Genomic DNA, 23,978 nt, shown 5'->3' on the forward strand with positions numbered 1-23,978 from the left:
CAAGCTTTAGAGGTTTACAATATGACTACTTGACAAGCAAGCAGAACACTTGTTAAAGTGGGACTGTAGCTAATTAACACTTATGCCCAAAACTACACTACCAAAACATCAATTAATTAATTTTTTTTAATCACTCAATTTCTCCACTGGCATCAACATTTTCATATATAAAAAGTCATAAAATTGAATTCATTTACTGTTAAATCTATCCAAGTGTAAACCTTCACAATCCAGAAAAAGCAATTGACACAAAAATGTTTTGTCCTCAATTAAAAGAACACCAGGAATTTAAATATTAGTTCAGAAACTTCCAAACCATTTTGCTTCCACTGCATATAAAGTGCAGCAGGCCTTTTAAGTTGCCATTTCCACTAGAGACCACAGATGTCTGCTAAGGCACAGGAACTAATTTGTAGTTCTAGTGTACATAGTCCTTTGAGTATTTAAGAAATTATATAAGAGTGAGGTAGCTAAATATGTCAAAGTGTGCCCATCTGACCTCTCATCTTACTTGCCAAACTGGTTGCCTTAGTTATGGCATGCTGTAATTCATTAGGCTGGTAAAAAATTTCCCAAAGGAATAATTTGAAATCTAGATACAAAACTTCACAAATTATTAAAAAAAAATATAATCCAAATGTAAGCACAAGAGAAAAAGACTGTTTTAAGTTGCAAAGATGGATGTTGTTTCAGTACTATTGCCAGGCAAAGATGCAGAGAGGAGTTCGTTAGAGAAAGGGAGAAATGAATAAGGCAAAGATAGCCATCATTAGGCCTGGGCACCACAATGGTCAGTGGAGGCAGCTGTGGTTAGCTGGGGCCAGGTCTGTGGTGCTGGTGAGTTAGAACAATACCCCTGCACAGGAGGCCCAGATCCCAATCAGCCCAGGAATGTGGAAGAGGAAACTCCGAGAACAATGTACAGCGTTCCTAGGCCACTCTGGGTCCCACCCATTTCTGCCTTGTTCTGCTTTCAAGCAGAAGAAAACAGGAAAACTACTGGGCCAGGGACCAGAAGCCAGGGTCTGTTCTGCAGTCAGCTGAGGGGGCTGTCAGCAATCAGCATTAAACCTACTAGAGTCACTGTGATTGTTTGTGCATGCATGAGACTACTGCTCCACCTCTGGATGTGAGTAAACAGCTCGCATTCCATGTCAAATAAGGTGAACATGAAAACAATGTTACACTGCCCCCTAATGGTGCAAACAGCCACCACATCATCAAGCTATAATTCTGCCTTCTTATGCAAGGCTCTCAAGTGTAACCTGAAATGATTCAGCCATAAAATAGTGTTTTTGGAAAAGTGTCTACAATATTGCTTGGGTGCAACTTCATCTTAATTTTGCTTACTAACAGCTTGCTCTCCTAAATTAGTCCTAAACTCTGGCTATTCAGATGATAACTCTGATTCTCTCAATTAGGAAACCAATACAGTTAATACATTTGAAAATAAATATCAGTATTTCTTTTTGTATGCAATTTCTTATGGCCCTATTTGTTTTTACACTTACATAACTGAATCAAATTGAATCTATGCCATGGATCTATTTTTAATTTCCTGTTATGGGTGTAAACAAGTTAAATTTTAAGGCTGTGTTTTTCATTGGTAGATACAAACGAAGTGTTGAACATTCGGACATTTGTACAGAGACAGATCAAGCTGGTTCAGCCTAGTGCTGAATGGCTGTTGTAAGGCAACCCACAGAGAGCCTGGTTGTCACTGCTGAAGAATGTGAGAATGTGACCTAACCAGACCCAGTGTCAAAATTAACCTCCTTTCTTTCTTTTTTTGTGTCCAGACCAAGTGTGAGATGACACATATTTCCCGGAGACCAAAACAATATGCACAACCACATATTTAAGCAGTCATGTGAAACATGCCGACATAACTCAACTTCACGGCATTTACAGCTCATTGCTGAAGGAATAATTTCAACACTTGATTAAAACTTTTTTCGCCCCTTAAATATTAACACCATAGCTGCTACTGAGAGTCATTTTGAGACCTAAGTGGCAGAATTTGCCAACACTGCCTCACACAAACTGTGGAACAGTGTTATGGAATCAGCCATAACACTGACATTCAACATATTTTGAACCATTCAAACAGAAAACAGAACAGTAGGTGGGCTTTGGTGTAACTGGAGATCTTTTTAAAACCTTTTTTCAGTTGAATCCATTTTTTATTGTTATGTTTGGCACTGTCAAACATAACAATTACTTTATCAAATACTTTATCAATTACTGTCTTATGATGTTTGCCTTCTAAACATGCACTTTACATTTAGGCTTGAAACACAACAGCTATGTCTGATTTAAAAATGCCCTTTAGATCAATACATTTAGAAGATTTGCCAGAAAAATACCTCTGTTACAGCTTCCACTAGAATAAAATCTACTTTAGACAGCTGTTTGGGTCATTGATTTGATGTTAGTACTCAGTTGTGATATGCAAGCGTGTGAACTCAAAGTTATATTCTTGGGTCAGCTCATTTTTGATTTTCACAGAAATGTTTCTAGTTTGGTCATTTATTTCTTCATTTTTCTTTAAAGCTTAAAAGAGGAAACTCGCTGTGACGGTAATATGAGTCAAAGCAGTCTTACACCTTTGCAATTGTAAAATGAGACATCTATATGACACAATTACTTGAAACTGTGAGTCTAACTGTAAAGCCTGTGTGAGATAAAAATGCAGATAAAAATGCAGATAAAAATGAAGTTTCACCTTAGGACTACAGTACAGACAAATACAGATGAAGTTAACCAAGTCAAACAAGAAAAGAAAATGCCAGCCAGAAAACACAAAATACTCTATTGTACTACTTTTAGAACTTTGCAAAACAAACACAGCAATGAATCCAACACCCTGCTCATTCCCACAGTATTTAGCGTGCATTTGCTGTAAAACTTAAACCACAGTACACAGTGGAACACAACCCCCTTAACCCATGCATAGTACCTTAATGCCATAGAGCAGGGGCTGGAACAGGAAAGTGACAGGAGGGCCCACAAATTTGCTGCACAGGAATCTGAAATGGAGTGCACAGAAATCATCCCTTTAACAACTACAAAATAGAAAATTGATATGAAAACAGCATAAACAACCAGAGGAATGGAGAAAATACACTCTTTAATCTTAAAGTGAATCTACTGTGCTCATTTCAAGCTTCATATTTTAATTCCTGGTCTAATCACTTTGAATGATTCCCAGTTACACATAGTCCTTATACATCTCAAGCTGGGGCTTTGGACGGTCCCATATCTAAAAAAAAATAAGTCATTTCAGCTCCTCCCCCTTCAAGCCCCTCTTCCTTTAAGTAAGCTTTCTTCTGGTTGGCTACCCCTCACAAACCAAAGGTTTGAACAACAGATGATTGAGCTACTGTGTCTGGGATGACAGTATTAGACATGTTAGCGCACAAGGGTATTAGAATGCCATACATAAAAGGCAATAGGTCTGTGTTACCTCGCTTGACAGAAATCATTGTAATCTCTTGGCATTTCTGAGCATCTGCTGAAAAGACGACTATCACATCTGAGTAAGTGAAACCTTTGTCAACAAAACTGTTTAAAAAAAGAAGTCTAATTTATTACAGTGCTGCTGATTTTTCTTTAGCTGCGGCTAAAAACCTCTTCAGACAGATTCCAAAGATTCCTCAATGCAGGTAAAACCCTGGCTGCTAGCTCACAGAAAAACCTTGTACATATGCTGACCTCCCTGTTTAGAACCCTAGCCATGTTTAATATGAGCACTAACATATCAACAGTATATTAAGGAAAGAACATTCATTATGGGTTTACATTAACATTGGGTTGATGCACTTAATTTTTGAGAGTTGGAAAAACATTCACCTTATCTTTCAATAATAGTGTCAGTATTTTTAAAAGATGTCTAAAACAGGCATTTTCTCCCACCCCTCCACCGCCAATTCTGAGGAGCCAATCAGCAGGAAGGATTTGAGCCATAATCATACTGTTGAGGTGATGCACATGCACAGAAGAGCTTCATGACCATTTCAGATATGTGCTGACAGACATCTACTCATTTTAGGCCATGAAAATTGCCAGGTACGTTTTGTTTTGTTTTTTAAATGGTACATCCCTATACACCGAAATTAAAGTCACGAATCTCTTCACATTCACTTAGAGAAAAGCCTTAGAATATCCACCAGGATCATTCAAGGTAGCTACCAAGTCGTGAGATTTACTTCTAGCGGGACTTTGACTGCACGTCTCCATCAATTCAGAAAATTCTCTCCACTCCACATGAAGCGAGTCCCTGGATACTTGGATAATGATATGTTTTGCTATTTTCTTGAGAACATCAAGATTATGCCTCCAAATTCTTTTTACTTCAATTTGATATGCATTTGTGAAGTGATGACATGAAATATTCAGTTTGGCCAAATTCTGAAACGTAAATAATCCTTCCAAAAATTCCCGGCCCCAGTTAATCCCTTTCAAACTTGGCCAGACCTCACTTCTCACTAAATGTTCGTGCAAGTGACAAACCAAATCAATCACACGGAAGTAATTACATGTCTGAAATTCGATTATACAATTTTTTTAATCACTTTCTCCAACACATCCTGTATAATCATAATGTGTTAAAGACAGAGTGCTGCTGAACTGTCCAGTCATGGTCTCAAAGTGATGGGTCAGCCTACTGTTGGCTTCAGCCTGATTTGCTCTGTATTGGGACAGGATTAAAACCTCCTCCTGAGCAGAGAAATAATCTGAAGATTACCCACTACATCCAAGAGGCAGTTACATAAGCATTCAAAGCCTCCAAAACTGTACTTTCCTTCTATCACTGTAGCAGCTGAAAGGGGCTCCTTTTATAGTCAAGTAATCTCATATCCAGTCACACATTCATTGTTACTGTCTGGCTCAGAGGAGACAGCAGCAGTCATTTTAAAGTAAAAATAAAACGAAGGCTTGGTAAATATAATCCAATCTAATAGAAATGAATACTGAAAGTAAGTACTGAGACTAGGAACTTCAAACTATTATCAAACCGTAGTTCAACAAAGGAAGGAAGAACAAACCACTTAGTCACACAGCACCCAGACAGAGAAGCCGAGTTGTGAGAACTTCCACTCTTAACATTGTGGACGAATGGTGAGAACAAGTCAGCGGACATAGCAAGTCAAAGCAAAACAAAAACCAATGACAGCCATAAAGTCACGTCATGGCGACATACCATTACCGACCTTTTCCCACCCACCACAAACACAGCTTGAAAAATTTTTTTTTTTTTTTAAAATGTCAGGCAACATCACTCACTTCTCATACTGAAAAACCTGTGAATATCATCTGACTTCCTGTTCCATCTCAGCGACTCCAAAACACACACAAAAAAAACATGTGACCGCAGAAGTAGAATAAGCCAAACGCAGAGCACCTCAAAAACGCTGCAGCAAAAATCAACCCAAGTAACGAAATCTCCTGCTTTGTGTTTAAACACTTGAATCAAAGTATTTTCTCTGGCAGTGCTTAAACATATCTCAGTAATTCTTCTAACAAGCAGGTGCTTTCCCAAGTCTGAGTATATTTAGGCGTTTAAACATTGCACGTTTTGACGTTGCTGCAACTTGTGCAAAGAGCAAAGAGCTAAAGGTCAGCAGTAGCCAACTGATCTGATCAATGGTTAACCTGGCTTCATATATTAAAATCATCCTGCTCTTTCTGGTATGGGAAGGATGCTGCAAATAGGAGGCTGATACAGGAAATAGGAGATAACCATGACAAAGACAAGACTGTCCTGTCACATGTCCACTACCCACAGCCTGCAAAACTAAAGCAGAGTTTTCTTACTTAGAGACTTAGAGCTTTTTATTGTCATTGTGCAGTTTCTTGCACAGCGACATTGGGTAGCTGGACCACAAAGGTGCTAAAATAAGAAGAAGAGAAACCAATATACAATAAGGCTGAAAAAATAAAAATAAATAAATAGAATAGAATAAAAAGCAGTGTATATGTATACATATGTGAGTGGAACTATATACATGGTATATAATTTATAATTTAGAAAACAAACTAAGAAAGTCTAATTGATACTTTTTTTTTTTAAAGATAAGTATTAAAAAAGGTTTGAAGTTTAAAACTGTTTACAGTCAGAAAGAGGCAGTGTGCTACAGTAAAATGGACAAAAGAGGAAAGCCTATATCAAGCCCTGTCCAACAGCAAATGACAGGCCCGGCCTGTTGTAATCACTACCTCTTAAACAAAAATTTACTGGTTTCTTCCAAATGGAAAGAAGTGTGCAAACACACACCTTTTTTGAAAGATTCAGCAGATATTCCTCTTATCTTAACCTCGCTCTGGATTACATTCATAGGCAGAAAATATGAGGCATTAAAGTAGAGTCAACGGATCTAAACACAGAGGAAATGCTGAGAACTTTGCTGAGGCCGACTTGAGGGCAAAGACAGGGTGGTTTCTTTGGCGAAGGCAGACCCAAACATCAATTATGCTCCAAACCCTCTTTCCCAAAGCCAAGGATAATCTTGCTCAGCAGGGCTCAATTATAGGTTATTTCTAGCTAGACTCAGTCCACAATGTGCACTACATTATGCCAAGTCTTCCAACACAATCAATAAAATGTATCCCTAACTCAGAGTATGTAATACTATGCATTTATCATAATGCACAATGAAAAAGAAGACGCTTTTGGAAGTTAACTTTATGAAAGTGTGACAAATGGTGACAGACTGCTAGTTTCAAAACAGCTACACAACTACTAGTAGTTATAAATAAAAACAAACAAACAAACAAACAAACAAAAAACTTACTATACCAAATCCTCCAAGTGTCTTCTAATGTTCCTTACCAGTTATCACCAACATTAAAACTACCTATCTGTCAACTTTTTTTTTTTTTTGCTACAGACTCATGAATATTCTTATCTTCACGGTTTCACAGGAAGCCTTCGTTGTGGTGTGTGACTTTCCCACCAATAGAATGAAAGAAAACAGCAGTGCTGTTCAATGTTAAGCACTCTGGAAATCTAATTTGCATTGGAGTTAATGCTCAATGCATTAGAATGTGACCAAAGACAGGCCCTAGTAGTAGGGTTGTGCAATGCCAATTGTCATTGTACCTTTCAGCACATCTCTTTCCTTTACCATAAGGTTCACACTGCTTTCTTTAGTTTTTCAGTTGATTTACGATTAAAGTTTAAGGAGAATTAATTACAAAGTGAACTTTCTTCCTTTTTTCAGCTTAATACATCAATTTTTAACTCCATTTTTAAATAACTGTAAATAATTTCAATGTTCTTAAGAGTGACCCGAACAACTGATAATGATTTTTTGTTTTTGCCAGAACAGAACAGGCCTAGATCCCAGCACACACACAGACACACTAGGGGAAATGGTTAACTGAACAGCAAGGAGTTAAACCAAATTTGTGTCTGTTCCTTAGAATCTTCTTTCCTCACTTGTCCAGTTAATGATTTAGCCTTGTGCAAATACAAATGCAGAGACACCTGGATCCAACCTATGTTTAGATAAGATGTCTACCCATCATTACTGCACCAAATAAATGACACGTGGTATATTATATGCTATGCACACATCACATAAACTTTGGAGTCATGTCAGAATTTGATAATATAAAACCAACTGACTACTAGGTCAAAGGATATCAAAGCTTGTGCTTAAGGAAATAACCTAGCTAAGCAAGATGTTTGTGCAGTTTAAAGCCCATATCCAGGTGCCAACATGACAGCAATGAGAGATGGGTATAGATAATAAACCAAGAAGAAAAAAAAAAAAAAAAAAAGCTTCAAGTATTAAAATAAGCTGAAACAGAACACCCAAATATGGTAGCACCTGATCACTACTGCACAGCAAATATACAGCAAAGAACCCAAAAACTATGAATGACTTCGGTCAATAAGACACATCAAAAGTTTTATGCTGTATAAGATTTTTATACACTCCACTAAAATGTTTATTTAACAGTTAATCCTTGCAGGGGGCAGCTTACTGAGAGGCCACTGTGGGGGCGTTTCACAGAGCTTGGTTTTTCATCCACATACTCTTTAATGCCATTAATGTCTTTCCAGATTAAAGCAAACACACTAATTCACTGGAATTATGTCCCAGATAATCACAGAGAGATGGTGATCTGCAATCTAGGGGGATTCCCTCTAGTTGGTACACATCTGTACTGCCATCAGAGGCTTATCCTGGTAGATTTTGAGGCAGGGGCAGAAGAGCTGTAAGTCAGCTGCAAAGACCCACAGTCTAGCAGGCCAGTGTCAGTACATCACTACAAGGGCTTGTGTTTACAACACTTAAAGTGATGTGTCACTTTATAACAAGTTCACCTTAACTGCAGTGCAGTACTTAACAGCCATTACACTGCAGTAGAAGCAAAGACATTAGATGACACTATATTTGGTATAATTTCACTTGAACTCACAAAACTCTTAATTAAACATTAAACAAATTCAGGAGAATTTAGACAGGGGTATTTTCTGCCTCTTCTGACACACAGCAGAATGTAGTCTATTTTAGTTGCGTTCACTGAAAATACTGTATGTGGGTTAGGTGAAGGTGCCTGAACAGAGTACGTAGGAGTGAATACGATGACCACTCACTGGAGGTAAATGCATCAGACAATCCGCTTGTTAAGTGTGATGTCTTTATGCTCCTTGAGTTCCCATTGAGAGTTAAAAATAATCTAGTGCAGCTGTCAGGGCATCTATGAAAAATGGAATGTAGTGGAATCAGAAGTTAGTAGCAAATTATCTAGGTAGTTGACGTCGATTGCTGAAAGATCATAATCTGACTTACGTAAAGAAACTTTTGGATGGTCTCTTAGTCACAAGGGGTCATTAAAGGAGGTAGGTTTGCTAAATGTGATTTGATAGATTTTTACAGCTGATGCTCTTCTTGATGCTACCCTCCAAAGGGATTTATGCTTTCCCCCTAGCTGCGAATCAGGGATCATTCGCTTGTGAGACAAATGTCTAAACCACTACACTAAGGAGCCAACATATTGTAATTTAGTGCTTAGAAAAACTTGTATAAGTAGAGAATGAAATGTTTTGGTGGTGCTTTTCTCAAGCAATGACTGCAGCAATTTAAACAGACGAAAGCCTCATCCAATGCAGGAGAAACTTGAAATGACATCACTTAAGCAGACTAGCACAACCTGACACACACTTTGCAAAAGGAAGATGGCAATTTAAAGCCAAGATAAAGTTCACTCTAGCTAGGCTGGACATTTCTTTTTTATCAGGTGATGTCTAGAAAAGATTACTTAGCTGGCAGTGCATGTGTAAAAACAACAATGCAGTGCATCTGGAAAGTTTTTAGAGCAGTCAAAATCTGATCTTTTTTGTTTAACGTTTCACAGTCGACTGAAAGTTTAAATAAGAGCGAATAGACATCATTCACTCTTTTTCAAACTGCTTTTAGTGTAAACAAGACAAAAGACCTTCCAGTAGTGGCCAGTTGCTACTACTACTGCCACTCCACTACTTTCATATACTTTTCCCAAAGCTATACCTGTACTTTCTTGGTAAAACACTTTGTTGGTATATAAACCTTTAGTCCAGCCTTTCAGCACTCTGGAAAAATAAGATCTCTTATTTTTTCTGTATTTGCCTTTCCTTCCATTGCTGTCACAGAATTCACCACAACATGATGTGGCCACCACCGTGTTTAACTGTATAGACAGTAATGTGGTGATTCCCTCCATACATGCCTTTGGCCATTGTGTCCAAATAGTTCAATCTATGTTTTGCTTTTTTCTATCTGAGAGACCTTAAGGTGTCTTTTGCCAAATCCGACCAAGTCTTTTAATGCTGCAGAAACCCCTTAGTATCCAAAAATTAAAACAAATCTTATTGTAGGAAGATCAAGGATCAGTGATAGAAGTATGATGCACAGGGGTTCAACTATCACCACAAACAATGTGTCATCAGCTCGACGTTTCAGTCATTTACATTTTCCCTCTGGTTTTGTGCAACATATGTGCAGACTATGTGTAAAACATAACAGAATGCGGAAACCTTGAACAGGCATGGATTTTTAGCATACATTCTATGTATGCTGCAATGCATGTTTTGCAATCTGTTCAAATATGCATAACAATGTCCCTGTTCTTCAGACCACTGTCCTCATTTATTTGAGCAAAGGAGCGAACACAAACTGGCTTTTCTTCTTCTTCTTATATGGTTTGGCTATCTCCACCTCCAGCCAGACAGCAGACTGACCAGATTCTTTTCTGCCTGTATCCAAGTGTCACTGCTTGGGTCTCAACAGAAAACGAACAAATGCTTCATTGTGGGTCTTGATGCACTCTGAACAGGGGAATGAAGTCCTCGCAGGAATTATAGATGCAAATCTGAAAGTTCTCTCATTGTTATGCCCATGCACAAGAAGCACCATGTTTGAATATGTTTATTTCCTTTAAGCCAACCATAGTCATAACGTAGTAAAATAATGCATCTTTATTTTTCTGAATAATGTCCCAGATTTAAAAAGAAAATAGCGCATTAAACACTGTAGGTTAACTCTGTGCTCCTGTTTACTTTGATTACAGCGGGTAAGTATACCAAACAAGTTTCACAGCAATTTATTTCCAACGACATGAATGTGAAAAGCAATGCTAAAGATGATGCTAAAGATGTGCATAAAAAAGAAAGCATGATGTGGCTAACACACAGGAGAATAAGCTTCAATGTAGCCTTTAGTTAGCAACTAGCCTGCTGTTAATAATCCACCAAGGAAACTGCTAAGCAAAACGCTAGCTAGCAACACCAGCAGCCAGCTGTCAACTACAAGTTAACGTTCAACATGTAAGCTAACGAGCTGGCAGCGATAAAAGCAATGACAACAGGAATCTGATCGATGCTAAACTTGCAAGGTAGGCAGGCGATTAACTCGCCCCAGCACAGCAGCCAAACTCCTTCTTTTAGCATGCTACGGCAGCCGATTTTGGTACCACAGTTGGACAGCTAACCTCAACGGCAAAGTTAATCGCGGAACTTGGCATAAGCCAACATTAACTACATTCGATAGCAACCTCCCGTGCCCTTATTCACTTCACTATACGTTAAGCTGACGTTACTCACAACTTTTGTTTCTTCTCCTCTTAGTTGAGCTAGGTGGCTAGCTTGCAGACGATCTTTTCATTCGCCGAACAAGCTTCAACATCCTGGCCCTTCTCCATTGGAAGGATTTGCGTAGTGGTGTGATTTTTTTTCTCAGTCGGTTTCGGCGTTGGAAGAGCCCCACTGTCAGAACAGACGGGAGCTTTTTGCCCCGCCTCCTTTGTTCTGATTGGCTATGATGATGTACGCCTACACAGAACTCTGCGCTCCACCGGACAAAGAAAGTGCCAATCTTGATAGAACGACCTGTTGATTGGATGACGTCTTCTGCGGGAGGTTCAGGCGAATCTACCTTTTTTTCCTTTCTTTTTTAATCTTACGAGAGTACACCGGCCTTGCGCAGATAGGCGGGTAGTCGGAGGAGACGCAGTACGTCAGGTATTTGAGCATTGCTGACGGCAGTATCGAGTAATCACAAAAATATCAGTTGGAAAGCTTCCAAACAAATACAGGGGTTAAGCATTATTTCATTCTGCGGACTTAACAAACATTATTTATTATTATGTTAAAATGTGGAATCAGCTGTATTGTCTCTTTTTTTTAATGATCCTTTGAATATATTTGTCGACTAAAGCTGTTCTGGTGTCATTTATTACTCATAAAATATATAAATATAACGCGGAGGGGACTACTCTAACTTTCCTACATATTATCAGTGCAATTAAGTAAATATCTTTGTAAATAGTTCTATTCAGAACTTTAAACCAATATTAAGTGCCTAATATAAGACTAACTGTGGTACTGCAAAAATTGGGAATGATTTTGTTTGCATCACTATATGAAGAAAGTCGAAAACCCAAAGGCCAGTAGTTATGAGCTCCTTTCATAAACACTAACTGAACTCATAAAACTGATTAAACTTCATATTTCAAAAATGACCAGCTGTCTTCATCAAGAGTCATGAAGTCCTTGTATTATTTGACACTTATAAAAATATAATATTGGCAAAATTAAATTTAAAACACGTTTTGTCATAAAAGGGGTATTTACTTCCTAAAAAACATTGTCTTTCTCGTCATTTCATCCCAAATATGATGATTTATTGCCTTAATTGTTGGTGAGCTGAGCAGTGCTGCGAACTTTCCAAAACAGATTCAGGTTCAGACTCTGGCTAGGACCCTCCAAGACTTTCATATAATTTTTTCAAATCCACTCTGGTGTTGTCTTGGCAGTATGATTTGTTGAAATATGAACATTCACCACTGCTTTTAAGCCCTCTGAAAAGTGTTTTCACTCAGGAATGCTTAATTTTTCCTTCCATCATTCCTCCAGTTTCTCCCATTCCTGCTGCAGAAAAACATTGCTGATGCTACCATCACATGTTTGACTGTACTGACTGTAAGGAGGTGATGCTGTGCCTCATATTTCTTCATTTGTTTGTCTGCACACCACATGATATTGCTTCTTAAGGTCTGAGAGTCCTTAAGGTACCTTTTGGCAAACTCCCAGCTCACTGTCACATGCTCATTACTGAGGAATGTCTTCCATCTGGCCATTTTACCATCAAGACCTGATTAGTGGAGGCCTGCACTGATTTGAGCAGTGTGGCTAACTTTTTAAATCAGACTTTATATTTGTAAATGGCTCTACACATATCTGAAGTAAAATCACACTTAGCTTAACATTACTGCAAGTAGTGACCAATTCTCATTCACAATAGGGTAAGAAAGCCAGATCGTGTTTTTTTCAATTATACAACTTTGTTAGTGCTTTCACTTATAGACACACGAAAGCACAGGTTTTAAAATATTATGGCTGTCTGTTCAGCTCCAAAGTGCACCTTCTGTGCTATAAACTGTCCAAATTAAGACCAGATTTCTTAAAGCTCAAAATGTGGAAAAGAAAACAAAGTGAAGCCGTTATTATTCTCTGGTAAGTACCAAATATTGAAGACTCAAAAGATATGTTCCCTGTTCCACCTTACATTAAATTCTGTAATTTGACATGTACAGATTAACCCCTTACACCCTACAGTTGTTTTTGAAGGTAGCCAAGCATATTCAATGAGGAACCTAAGGTAGGACCATCACTGTTGCTGTTATGGATGCGGTCGTTACTGTACTCATGCCTGATGCATCAAGTTTGGCAAAACCTTTTTTTCTTCTCCATTGTCATAAGGCTGTTATTTATTCATTTTCAGTTCTCATTCTCAACATTCAATAACCGTTTAGTTGTTGATAATTATGTCCAAAGACCTCAGCTTTACCCATTTATGCACCTCCCTGAAAAACTAGAAATGATATCAGCTCTTGCTCTTTGATAGAAAGGATAGCAGCGCCCCCTAGTGGTTATTTGATAAAATGCGACAGATGCAGTGTTTACAAGTTTTATTTAAGACATTAATAAGAAGGTGATGAATTCATGCAGAAAATTTCTCCAACAGTGCTGAGGCTGAAAAAGGAAAGGAAATACTTAAATAGGTGTGCATCAATGTACAATGAAACAAATTGTGTAACATATCAAAGGTCCTTTTTTTAAAAATATTGTTTTAGATATTTTCAGATAATTTATATTTGCACTCATCTGAATACATTATTTTTACAGTGATGCACACTGAATGTTACCGTACATCCGTCCTCACAGTCTTTAAGGCTGTTCAGCTGGTGCTGCTGGAGCATTTTTCTTACATTCTTCACACACATGGTGGCAGGGTCTGTGAGGATAATATTTGGGTAAGTGTCATGCTGAGCCGTAAGGTTATTGATCATCCAAAGAGAGGAGAAAAAAATAATAACAATGGCTGATAAAAATAAGTATTTGTAACATTTTTAAATAATTGTTTTTATGTCATTTATTAAAGGAGGATCAGCACAATGACACAATTTCCTCTGGAATTAATAAAGTAATCTGATTCCGAATGACTTTTGAATGCTTGCAGTGTAACTCTGGTGGTCAATAAACAAGACAGAGGAGCAATTACTCAGAGAATATAAAAAATAAAATGAAAGTAAAATGAAATAAAAATAATGGACAATCAAATATACAACGAAAAACCACAAAGTTAGTCTTTTTCCGATTATCAACCCTCCTCTTCCCAGAATCTGTAAATATTACCATAACATTATAATATTACACAAACAGAAATTCAGCACCTGCCCTCCCTGTGTCTGTGACCAGGGTGATCTCTCTTTGACCAGGGTCCAATCCCCGGTCCACCCTGAATGCCAAGCTCCTGGAATTTGCTCCGACAAGTGCCCACATAGGATGCTTTCCCCACTGCAAATCCAAGGATCCCCGCAACTGAAGAAGAAAAATTATTTCATTAATCACTGCTGCCACTTACAAACTGAGATCCAAGATACTGAAAGACACAAACCTGCTAGTTTTGGAAAGGGACCAAATCGCTTTGATGATTTCCAAATACCTATGTGGAGGGAAAAAAGTGATAACTATAGAAACATCTGCTTTACTTTGATCTATATCATGCAATTCAAAGTATGGGGTTTGAATGTTAATGCTTTACCTTGGTAGATGAGGCCACCGGTGACAGCCATGCTGCCCAGAGACAATGGAAGCGCTAAAAACAGAAATCAAGTCAAACAGAAGTTGCTCTGAAGCTGATCAAAGTAACAAACTGCTGGACAGTGTATGGGGAAATATTATAATAGAATCAGAGTAAAGTTATTTTAAAAGGCCAGCATTCAAAACAAATACAAAATCCATAAAGATAAGTTTTTCTGTTTGTGATTAAATGCCGATATTTCCCATATGAATTAACTTATTCTAGTGGATTCATTTTGCTATTTTTGCCTATAGTTCAACCTAAATCAACTTTGGAGTAATGAGACATATACCGGAACTCAACCTCACGTCCATCTAATGGGATGGAAAGGACGGATACAGGAAGAAGTGATTGCTTTCATGTTTACATAACTGCTTGACGAGAGAAGATGAGCAGCAGCTGCGTGGTCAGTGGTGAGAAGACGGGCCAAGATGGAGACTAAAGACAACGATGTGTTGCCACATGAAACACCAATAATCTTCAGTTTGGGAATTCTTAATCTAAAAAAGCCTGACCACAATATTTTCTTTAGCGCATGCTGCTCACAGTAGCTTATACAACTCTTAAGCTTTTGCTGTGATAATTCTTTTCTGACAGTCGCATAAAAGATGTGTGGGTGTGCATAAATGACTGATATATCTTTAAACCTCTTATGTTTTTTTTTCTTCTACTAGTTTTTCCAGATCAGGTGTTTTTTCCCCTTACTTTTATCTAGAAGCTCACCTCTGGACACTCCCAGCCAAGCTTCACCCAACCTTAACCTTAAGTAAAAGCTCTGATCAAGCAGGGCAGAGTGGTTATAGTATTTAAATGATTTCTTTAAAAGTAATACAAATTGAGTAGAGATATAAATAATCATGATCAAATAAACACATTGTAATCACGACTGAGAGAATGATGAAAGTATAAAATCTTACTAATGAGTCACTTACCATCTTACTGATCTGCCCCCTTTTTTTAAGACCACACACTGAATTCCGCAGTGAAGAATGTAAACACTCAACGGTAAGCTTGATTGATGACCCCTATCCCCTACTTCTACTACAAAAACCCTGCTTACACATCAAAGAACATTTCCAAGTTTTGTCTCTCACTGGGAGGCATTTCAACAATTTGTTAATGAAAATTTGTGACACACGTGAGAGCATTTACTGAATGTCTGAAAGAGAGTACCTCCGTACCAGAAGCTCTCCTCTTGGCACTCTTTCCAAACTTTTCTCATATCTTCTCTGTGAACATGGGCATCACTCAATGGGCACTATAAGACACAGAACAGAGGTTAGTTATCATATGTGACATATAGCATTGCATCTGGGCTCAAAATGTCTAGTACAAATTTGTTTGCCACTCACTTTCCACCCTCCTTTAATGGGAGCTGAACTTGAACCAGCAGCTGCCACTTCCTCGGTCGTCACTTTTTGTCCACTTATTTCAGCACTCATGATCTTAGATCCTTCAGTAGTTTGGAGCTCTACTATGCTGCTTTTGAAGCTACGTACACTTCCTCTTGCCTGTGTCAAATGCAACAAGCTGTAATAGAAGTTCCTGGACTAGACTTTTAACTCCGCCTTCCTAACAGAGCTCTGCCCAGTCAGATTTGATTGAGCATGAGGATGACAAGCCATGAGGCAAAGAAAACCCCTAAAAAACATCGACTCTTAACATATAAAACTATGCAGAAAAAGAATTCACTTCTTTAACATAAAACACCAAAACAGTGTAAAAAAAAAAAAAAAATAATGTGTTCCCATTTGCCACATGAAATAAAAAGACATATGTCCTCACCTAAGGTGTTAAAAACAGGTCAGGTTCACCTCTGTATACCAGTTTACACTTCAGTGTTTGACAGACCTTTTTTGCCTACAGCCTCGTGTTTGCTCTTTCATATCACTATTTAGTAGACCCACAAGTGTGGGTAAAGGTAACATATTATCTACATGCATTTAGGCTAAAGATTCAATATATGCAGTAAAACTTCATAACAAGATCACCTATTCTTGGTTATTTCATTGGACACACACCCCTGTAAGCCAAAGGTCAAGGTTTTCTTTACTACCACTAATAAAAATGCAGATATCAGTGATACAGTTTCTCTAATAATGGTATATATCATCTGTACTTAAATACCTTTCAACAGGTCACAGCTTAAGGAGCAAAGGCTCACTTATCCATGAAGCAAAAACATTTCTTTTACTACTTATTTATTAACGTCACTGCTGAGCATTAATTAAGTAGCTTAAATTTTCTATATCCTAACAACTGCAACTGCACAAATTCTACAAAAATGCTCTGACTTATAGAAAAAAAATAGTAGCTGTCCACTAGTACAGAACTAATACATAAAATTATTCAAAATAACATATGAGTAAAAATAATTCATTTAAAACTGATCCAGGCCAATGCATAAGGCATCATATATAATATGTGATGCATTTCCTACAAATTTCTAAATGTACCTGCCAAATAAATTTAATTAGGTTTTTTTTTTTTTTTTTTTGTTTTTTTAAAAAGGGAGCCTACGTTCTCCTCTAAAATGTAGTTTAATAGTATAAAAATGAAAACACACATCAAATTCAAAGTAACCTACCTCGAATCCACTAGTAAATGCCCATATACTGTAAACTGGTGCTGGGACTGTCAATGCATAAAGAGTGTAACTGGAAGGCAAAGGAAATGCATACACGACTGTGCAGTGGACAACTCAGTAGGCCATTTTACTCAATTCCACCAGTACAAAATAATATAAATGTAATCATGGCTTAATTGAGTAGGGTGCTGTGGTTTAAATAACCTGGCGGGCTTCTCTATACTCACACGGGGTATAGTTGCTTAGCTAATCATTTAAACAGAGTCATATGAGTAACACCTTAATGTTACTGATACATAAAAAACAACTTTGGGCCCAACAGTGTTGCTACGTTTGCATTCGTTCGTCTTGTACAAAAACTGAGATTTAGAGTCACATGACAAACAGGGAATACTAAATTTGATAGGGTAACGTAAATGAAGGTAAGTGTTATTTAGGACAGCATCACTGCAAACATTCCGGAAATTTAAGCGCTGTCGTCCTTACCTTGGTAAAATCAAAACATAACTCACATTACCAAATACACCGCTACCTACTTCCAACAAACGGCGTTGACTTTAAGCGAACCCAAACCGCGATTACACTGGGAAGTCAATTTAGAAGTAAATCTACCAATCAGATTTCATCGTGGGCTGGTTTCAGGTTTGCACGAGGAAATTCTAGTGATTGACGTGCGAATAGCGCGGCCTGTTTTGAGAACTATGACCAATCACATTTTGTTGAGGAAGGAGCTTGTGTCTTTTCCCTCCCTGTCATGACATGACACCTCGACTAGCCAATTGACAGCGAACAAAGGCGGAGGCGAATGAGGCTGACCTTCAATCCACAGCTGCGGGCGTGGCTTACGTTGACAAGGCCCGCCTATTGGCCGGTCTGCGGACTTCCCACAGACAGTTGTATGTTTCATAAAAATGCACTCTGATGCGGCAAGTAAGTAGTAACGTTAGAGAGGTTTTTCTGGGACCATTTGGGACCCCATAGCGCGTGTGGCACAGACGTTAATAGTCTTGCTCTGTTTTGAACAACAGTTTTGTCTCATGGTCGTGTGGCGTTTGATGAGGACGCGTGAATTCTGTGCTATTTGCAGCTCTCTTTGTATTTGCTAGTGCTGTCTTGTGCGACAACAAAGGGAGGATAGCTGGTGTAATTTTAGCTGTTTGGACATGCGGAAGGTTATATTTGACACTGAAGGTTTTGCGAAGTTAATTTTTCGAGTCGCGTTAGCGGTGCTCGGCTGAATGCGGCTGACGTTAGTTAAATTCAGAAGGTTTTCGATGGTTAAACGGCGTGTTGAGCTGTTTATATTCATCTTTATGGGTCACGTACAGCAGGTATCAGCTCACATTTGGCATCCACGCAGGACCATTGGAAATCGGTCAATATTCTGGTCAGCTGCGGACTCTTACAGGGAATGAAAATTGTGACGCAGTTGTGTAAAACAGCTTTCATTGCCTGCTGCAGCACTGCCGCCGGGTTTTGCGCCATCTACACCAGCTGCTGCAAACGCCTGCGCGTTGCTTTTGTGCAAGAACACATATAATGTTGTATATTTTTCAAACAACGTAAAATGCATTCAATCAGTTGGTGTAAATGTTGGGGGTAGAAGGGTCTGAGAGAAGTAGTTGTTTTGCAAATGCATGGGAATTGTAGTTTAGTATCCCAAACAGAGCTTAGCTTCCAATAGCCTGTTTAGAGGAAATGGACTACAACGCCCATACGTCCAAACTCTCCAGATACTTTGTAAACTCTGTGCAAGTTGCGCGTCTGCACTGCTATTTTAGGTATGCAGCTAGTGCTATCTGCTCGGCAGTGTACTGGTTTGTGTGTGGTTTTGGCCTCTGAAAAAATGTTAAAATCATCGGTGTTTGGTGACAGCTTTTAATCGACAGTGCACAGAAGGCTTGACGCGAGAAGGTAGCATGCATGATCGTTCTCACGTCTTTAGAGGAATGCAGAGTCCCTCCCTCATTCGTGTGAAATATTTTCAGCAACGTAGATCTTTGAAAACTGGAAATCAAACGATAGTAGTGCATGCTCTGTGAATGTTGTGTGATTCCTGATCACAGATCACCTGAGATTTGAGTCCAGTGTTCTCATTGGGGCTGTGATGATGTCACCTTCTTGTACCCTTGTGCTCATGCCAAGCATGATCAGGAGCATAAAGCTGAGTGTCATGCTTTAGTTTAGTTCTTTTGTGACGTTATATTTATTTTTTGGAAATAGATTTTCAGCTGAATTCCCACTTGACTACACTGGCCAGCATCCATAAGATCCACCACACCTTGCACAGGCTGGTAAATGCATATTAGCAATATGTTTATGTGTGCTTTATTTTAGCATGCATGTGCCCTGTACATCTGTGTCCTACTCACACACATTCGTTTTGAATAGAACTTGGCAGAAGACGTTGGACAGGACAGCCACCCCTCAGGTAACTATACAGCTGCTCCTTTTTTATGTTTTGGGTTTTTTTTTTGTTTTTTTATAGGGAAATAGTGTTTTTATCAGGCCAGATGTACATTAACATATCACTTTCTGAAGTGGACTCTCAGTGCTTTGCTAGTACTCAAATGTTTTGCTATAGAAAGTTGGCGTAATGCATGTCGTTCTTAAAGATTTATGCTTTCATTTTCTTCTCTGTTTACTTCCCTAGCTTGTTGCTCTAAAGCCATGCCTCCTAGGAAAAAGAGGAGACCCTCTGCTGGAGATGACATGTCAGCCAAGAAAAGTCGCCAGGACAGGTGCGAGATCCCTTTAATTAAACATTCAGTCAACTTGAATGTGTGCAGTACAATGTTTATTTTGCCATTAGTTAACATACAATAAATGGTGTACTGCACATGTAGTATGGTTAAAATTTTGTTTTTCGTCTACAGCGTTTTCAGAAAACATGAAACATCCCAAATCCGAGAGGAGGAGACGTTTTCTAGTAAAAGATGCTTGGAGTGGTTCTATGAATATGCAGGTGAGCACTTACTGGACACATTCTTAGTTTAATTGCATTTGACCTCTTCTCAGTGCATACGTGGGAAATTGTTGCTATATGTGGATTGACATTTGTTTATCATAAACAGGCTGTGATGATGTGGTGGGTCCAGAGGGCATGGAAAAATTCTGTGAGGACATCGGAGTGGAGCCGGAGAATGTAAGCGCATATTTAAAATCTTTCATATTTCGACATCTGTTTATCTCTCTGTGACCACACGTTAAACTAGTGATTTTTGTTTTTTTATGACATGCTTTTGGCAGTGGTGACAATTTTCATTTCTGATACTTTGTAAAAGTGTATCTTTTAATCTGCACTCTCAATCAGCAGTCCTAGGCCTTCAAGGTCATGTGATATGTAATGGATTGAGTATCTTGTATTTAAGAATATCTGCAACTGTCATTTGTTGCTTGTGCTCAGGTGGTGATGCTGGTTCTTGCTTGGAAGCTGGATGCCCAGAGTATGGGATATTTCACCCTTCAGGAGTGGCTGAGAGGCATGGGCTCATTGCAGTATGTCATTTACTTACTTTGTTGTTTTTTGAGGGGGGGGAGGTTATAATTTTTTTTTTTTTTTTTTTTTTTTTTAAATATAATACAGTTTTCAAGATTGCTTATTTAGATTGATGTGTATTTTTAGTGTAACATGCATTAAACTGGATCCTGTAACATACCTAAGCAAGTTTTCTGCTGCCTTCAGGTGTGATTCAACTGAGAGGCTGAGGAACTCACTCGACTACCTGAGATCTGTCCTAAATGACAGCACCAGCTTTAAGCTCATTTATAGATATGCCTTTGATTTTGCTCGGGTGAGTGGAGCAGTCTTTTTTTTTTTTTTTTTTTTTTTTTTTTTCCTGCATGATGCACAGCATTCAACAACCAGGTTAAATTCATTTGAACAAATACAAAAATCTCAGTAAGAAACGGTAAACATTTTAATCTGGCTATCTGACTTGACTGTCTGTTTGGACTTGTTGCATTGATTTGAGAAAGTATTGGGTGTTCTGATTGTACAGGAAAAGGATCAGAGGAGTTTGGACTTGAACACAGCCAAATGTATGTTGGGGCTTCTTCTGGGAAAGACGTGGCCTTTGTTTCCCGTGTTTAATCAGTTTCTAGAGGTAAGCAGTTATAGCATTTTGTTTGTTTGGTTGGGGTTTTTTTTGTTTGTTTGTTTTTTTTGTTTTGTTTTTAAGAAAATCGGTCACAGAAGTCTTGCGGAGTAGTTGTATACACCATCATTTGTTGCCCATTTTAACCTTGGAAAGAACTGTAGTAGCTAAAACTATCACTTGTTATTCCTCAGCAATCAAAGTACAAAGTCATCAACAAAGACCAATGGTGCAATGTTTTAGAGTTCAGCAGGACAATCAACCTGGACCTCAGCAACTATGATGAGGATGGTGCCTGTAAGTGAGCACACATTTACGTATAGCTGAGTGTTACACAAATACTAATTTTGTAATTTACTCAAATTTATGCCTCATCCTTGTTTTTGGTTTTTTTTCATTAGGGCCTGTTTTGTTGGACGAGTTTGTGGAATGGTACAAAGAAAGACAGATGTCATAACTGGAGTGCAAAAATGGGAAAGTAATACAACTGTGACAACAACGACTCTGAGAATCAATAACCAATAAGTAAACAATACAAAAAAAGTAAAGCAGTGACAGTGGGTGCTTCCTGGGAAAGGAGGGGTTCGGGCTGTGGGTGGGCTAGGGTGGGGTTACTGGGTTTGCAGCCTGCATACACGCTGCTCAGAGCGTGGAGGCAGGAGGGCTGCTGTGCTCCCTCCCGAAGTTGCATAGTGGGCAAGCTTGCAGCAATCCCCAGTGGCATTGCTCTCTCACTGTGACATGTCACATTGCTGTCTGTGTTAGGATAACGTGGTGTCATACATGGATGATGGAAGCAAAATGGTATTGTGTGGGAGAACCACTCCTCACCCCTTGTCTTCAGCACAGAGAAACTGACAGAAGTGACCATTCATGCATTGTGTCTGAGTCTTAAATAGGGTCACTTTGACCTGGGCACATTAAAGTATTATACATCTGTGCAATGAACTTGAACTTGAGCTTTTCTGGACAGATAGCACTTAATATTTTTTTGTCATATTTTGAGTTTCATAGGAGTACTTCAAGAAGCACACTGTGTCAAATGGTTGATTGCAAGTTTCTATTCTATTGATTTGTGCCAGTTTGTAGTTGTTTTTTTTGTTTGTTTTCTTCTTTCCCCTGCAGTTTTGATCGCTTCATCTATTTTTTTTTTTCTTTGCCTCTAGCTATTCATTTGCTAGCCCCCTGCAAAGGCTTCAGACCTCATAACACCAAACAATTTAGCATTGCTGCTTACTAACTCTTATTACAGTACAGCGGTGAGCCACTAGTGCTCTGATCAGCATTTTTTGGTCTGGTGACCAATTTATGTATCTACGTTCTGTAGATAAGAGTATTACTGTGCCTCAAAACATGGAAGTCACTTTGTGTGTCCCACACACATACCAATAAACCCAAATGTACATACACGTGTGATAAGAGTACATACAGCACATGCACACAGACACACTGAGTGGTCAGGGATTATTTCAGGATGAACTCAGACTGTTTTGGCTGTGTTATAAGTTGACATAGAGCTAGTTGGTGTCCATTTTGTCTTGATATGTGGCATCTGTTTGTCTTCCTTAGTCCACTAATATTTTCAGGTCTCCTCTTACCAGTAGCATCTCTCCCAACACTGACGGTGTTAATGTAACTGCAGTGGAAGACCGGTGACCCTCTCAGGATGAGGTCCTTTAGGCTTGAGTAGTAAGGTACGTTTGGTGAAAGTGTTGCTTTGTACCACCCATAGGATGTACTCAAAACAGTGGACACTGACAGTTTGGAACTTTGTGATGATGCTATGCTGTTCTTTTCGCCTAGTATAATGTTCTTGTAACACATGTATAAATTTTTGTCTTTGGCTGTGATGTGATGCTGACTTGTCAGAAGATTTAATATTTGCATGCATGCTCCGACAGAGCCTTTTGTGAATGGATGAGATTTTTTGAAAACATTTTTCAAACTTTTTGTTTTTGTTTTGTACAGGTTTTTGTGCAAGTGTTTTGTGCTTAATTTCATAAACACAATCATGTTCTTTGAATTCTGATGATAAACATGATTGTGTCTATTAAGACCTGGAACACACCTGTAACCTCATGGTGGAACAGGAGTTCCCTCCTGCATTTACCCTTTGTAACACATCCTTACACATGCTGCAAAACTTTGGCAAACTGCAGGCAATGCAGACAGTAGCCTGTTGTGCTACTGATGCACTACATTGTCATGACATACATAAACGCTTCCATAAATCCATTTCAGTTGAAAACTACACAGAAACCCGTGTCGTCACTACAATGCATCAACCATCAGCATAAACTTTAAGACTGAAGTAGTTGTGGGATTGCTTACCAAATACTGTGTAGAGATCAGTGGTTTAGTCTTCTCCCTTGATAATGCAGGAGGATGAACAGCCTTGTCCCAACTGTATATATGTATGTAAACTATGTGTCTATATGTCTGTTTTCACTATAACCTATGTCTATACAAGTAAATAAAATGGTTTATTAACTTAATGGCTTATGTTCTGTTTTTTTTTTTAGTTGATAGTTTGCACTTGTTTAACCTTATAATGTCAAGTGTACCACATTTAATACATAGGATTTTGAGACCTCTACATCATCAGTTTTTGTACCTGAAATAACTAAAAAAATTACACAAAAATGTGGGATGTAGCAAATA

At 38.5% G+C, this 23,978-nt stretch overlaps 3 protein-coding genes across 11 annotated transcripts in view; 1 reads left to right on the forward strand and 2 right to left on the reverse strand.

Annotated features, from left to right (window-relative positions):
* fryl (furry homolog, like) overlaps positions 1 to 11,286 on the reverse strand; it is a 73,128-nt gene extending 61,842 nt beyond the window's left edge. Inside the window, exons 1-2 of one of the 2 annotated variants that reach the window (XM_031753658.2) lie at positions 11,093 to 11,286; positions 2,960 to 3,029 (exon numbers count right to left, since the gene is read on the reverse strand). The gene's annotated coding sequence lies outside the window, so the exon portion shown is untranslated. The remainder of the gene's footprint in view (positions 1 to 2,959; positions 3,030 to 11,092) is intronic. The other variant, XM_039607145.1, reaches the window with a different exon arrangement.
* Positions 11,287 to 13,441: 2,155 nt separating this feature from the next.
* Positions 13,442 to 17,866, reverse strand: ociad2 (OCIA domain containing 2). 7 transcript variants are annotated; one of them, XM_039606991.1, is made up of 9 exons: positions 17,757 to 17,836; positions 17,221 to 17,290; positions 15,986 to 16,144; positions 15,807 to 15,891; positions 14,595 to 14,648; positions 14,448 to 14,495; positions 14,224 to 14,371; positions 13,701 to 13,784; positions 13,442 to 13,522 (listed from the first exon to the last, which is right to left on the reverse strand). In XM_039606991.1, exons 3-8 carry the CDS (start codon positions 16,073 to 16,075, stop codon positions 13,718 to 13,720), a joined length of 492 nt encoding a protein of 163 aa, XP_039462925.1. In that variant the 5' UTR covers positions 16,076 to 16,144; positions 17,221 to 17,290; positions 17,757 to 17,836; the 3' UTR covers positions 13,442 to 13,522; positions 13,701 to 13,717. The 7 variants fall into 7 exon arrangements, with proteins under 7 accessions (XP_039462925.1, XP_039462922.1, XP_039462923.1 ...); XM_039606988.1 differs by having other exon boundaries at positions 17,221 to 17,267; positions 17,707 to 17,792; XM_039606989.1 differs by having other exon boundaries at positions 17,707 to 17,767.
* A 180-nt stretch (positions 17,867 to 18,046) lies between these two features.
* dcun1d4 (DCN1, defective in cullin neddylation 1, domain containing 4 (S. cerevisiae)) lies at positions 18,047 to 23,812 on the forward strand. Of its 2 annotated transcripts, none has more exons than XM_031753702.2 (11): positions 18,047 to 18,150; positions 19,444 to 19,514; positions 19,612 to 19,651; positions 19,874 to 19,961; positions 20,097 to 20,185; positions 20,295 to 20,365; positions 20,627 to 20,718; positions 20,906 to 21,014; positions 21,222 to 21,326; positions 21,512 to 21,614; positions 21,719 to 23,812. In XM_031753702.2, the coding sequence occupies exons 1-11, from the start codon at positions 18,132 to 18,134 to the stop codon at positions 21,772 to 21,774; spliced, it is 843 nt and encodes a 280-aa protein (XP_031609562.1). In that variant the 5' UTR covers positions 18,047 to 18,131; the 3' UTR covers positions 21,775 to 23,812. The 2 variants fall into 2 exon arrangements, with proteins under 2 accessions (XP_031609562.1, XP_031609563.1); XM_031753703.2 differs by lacking the exon at positions 18,047 to 18,150 and adding an exon at positions 18,157 to 19,134.
* Positions 23,813 to 23,978: the final 166 nt, after the last annotated feature.

This window comes from Oreochromis aureus, linkage group 23 (assembly GCF_013358895.1).
Source record: "Oreochromis aureus strain Israel breed Guangdong linkage group 23, ZZ_aureus, whole genome shotgun sequence".
Taxonomy (NCBI): domain Eukaryota; kingdom Metazoa; phylum Chordata; class Actinopteri; order Cichliformes; family Cichlidae; genus Oreochromis; species Oreochromis aureus.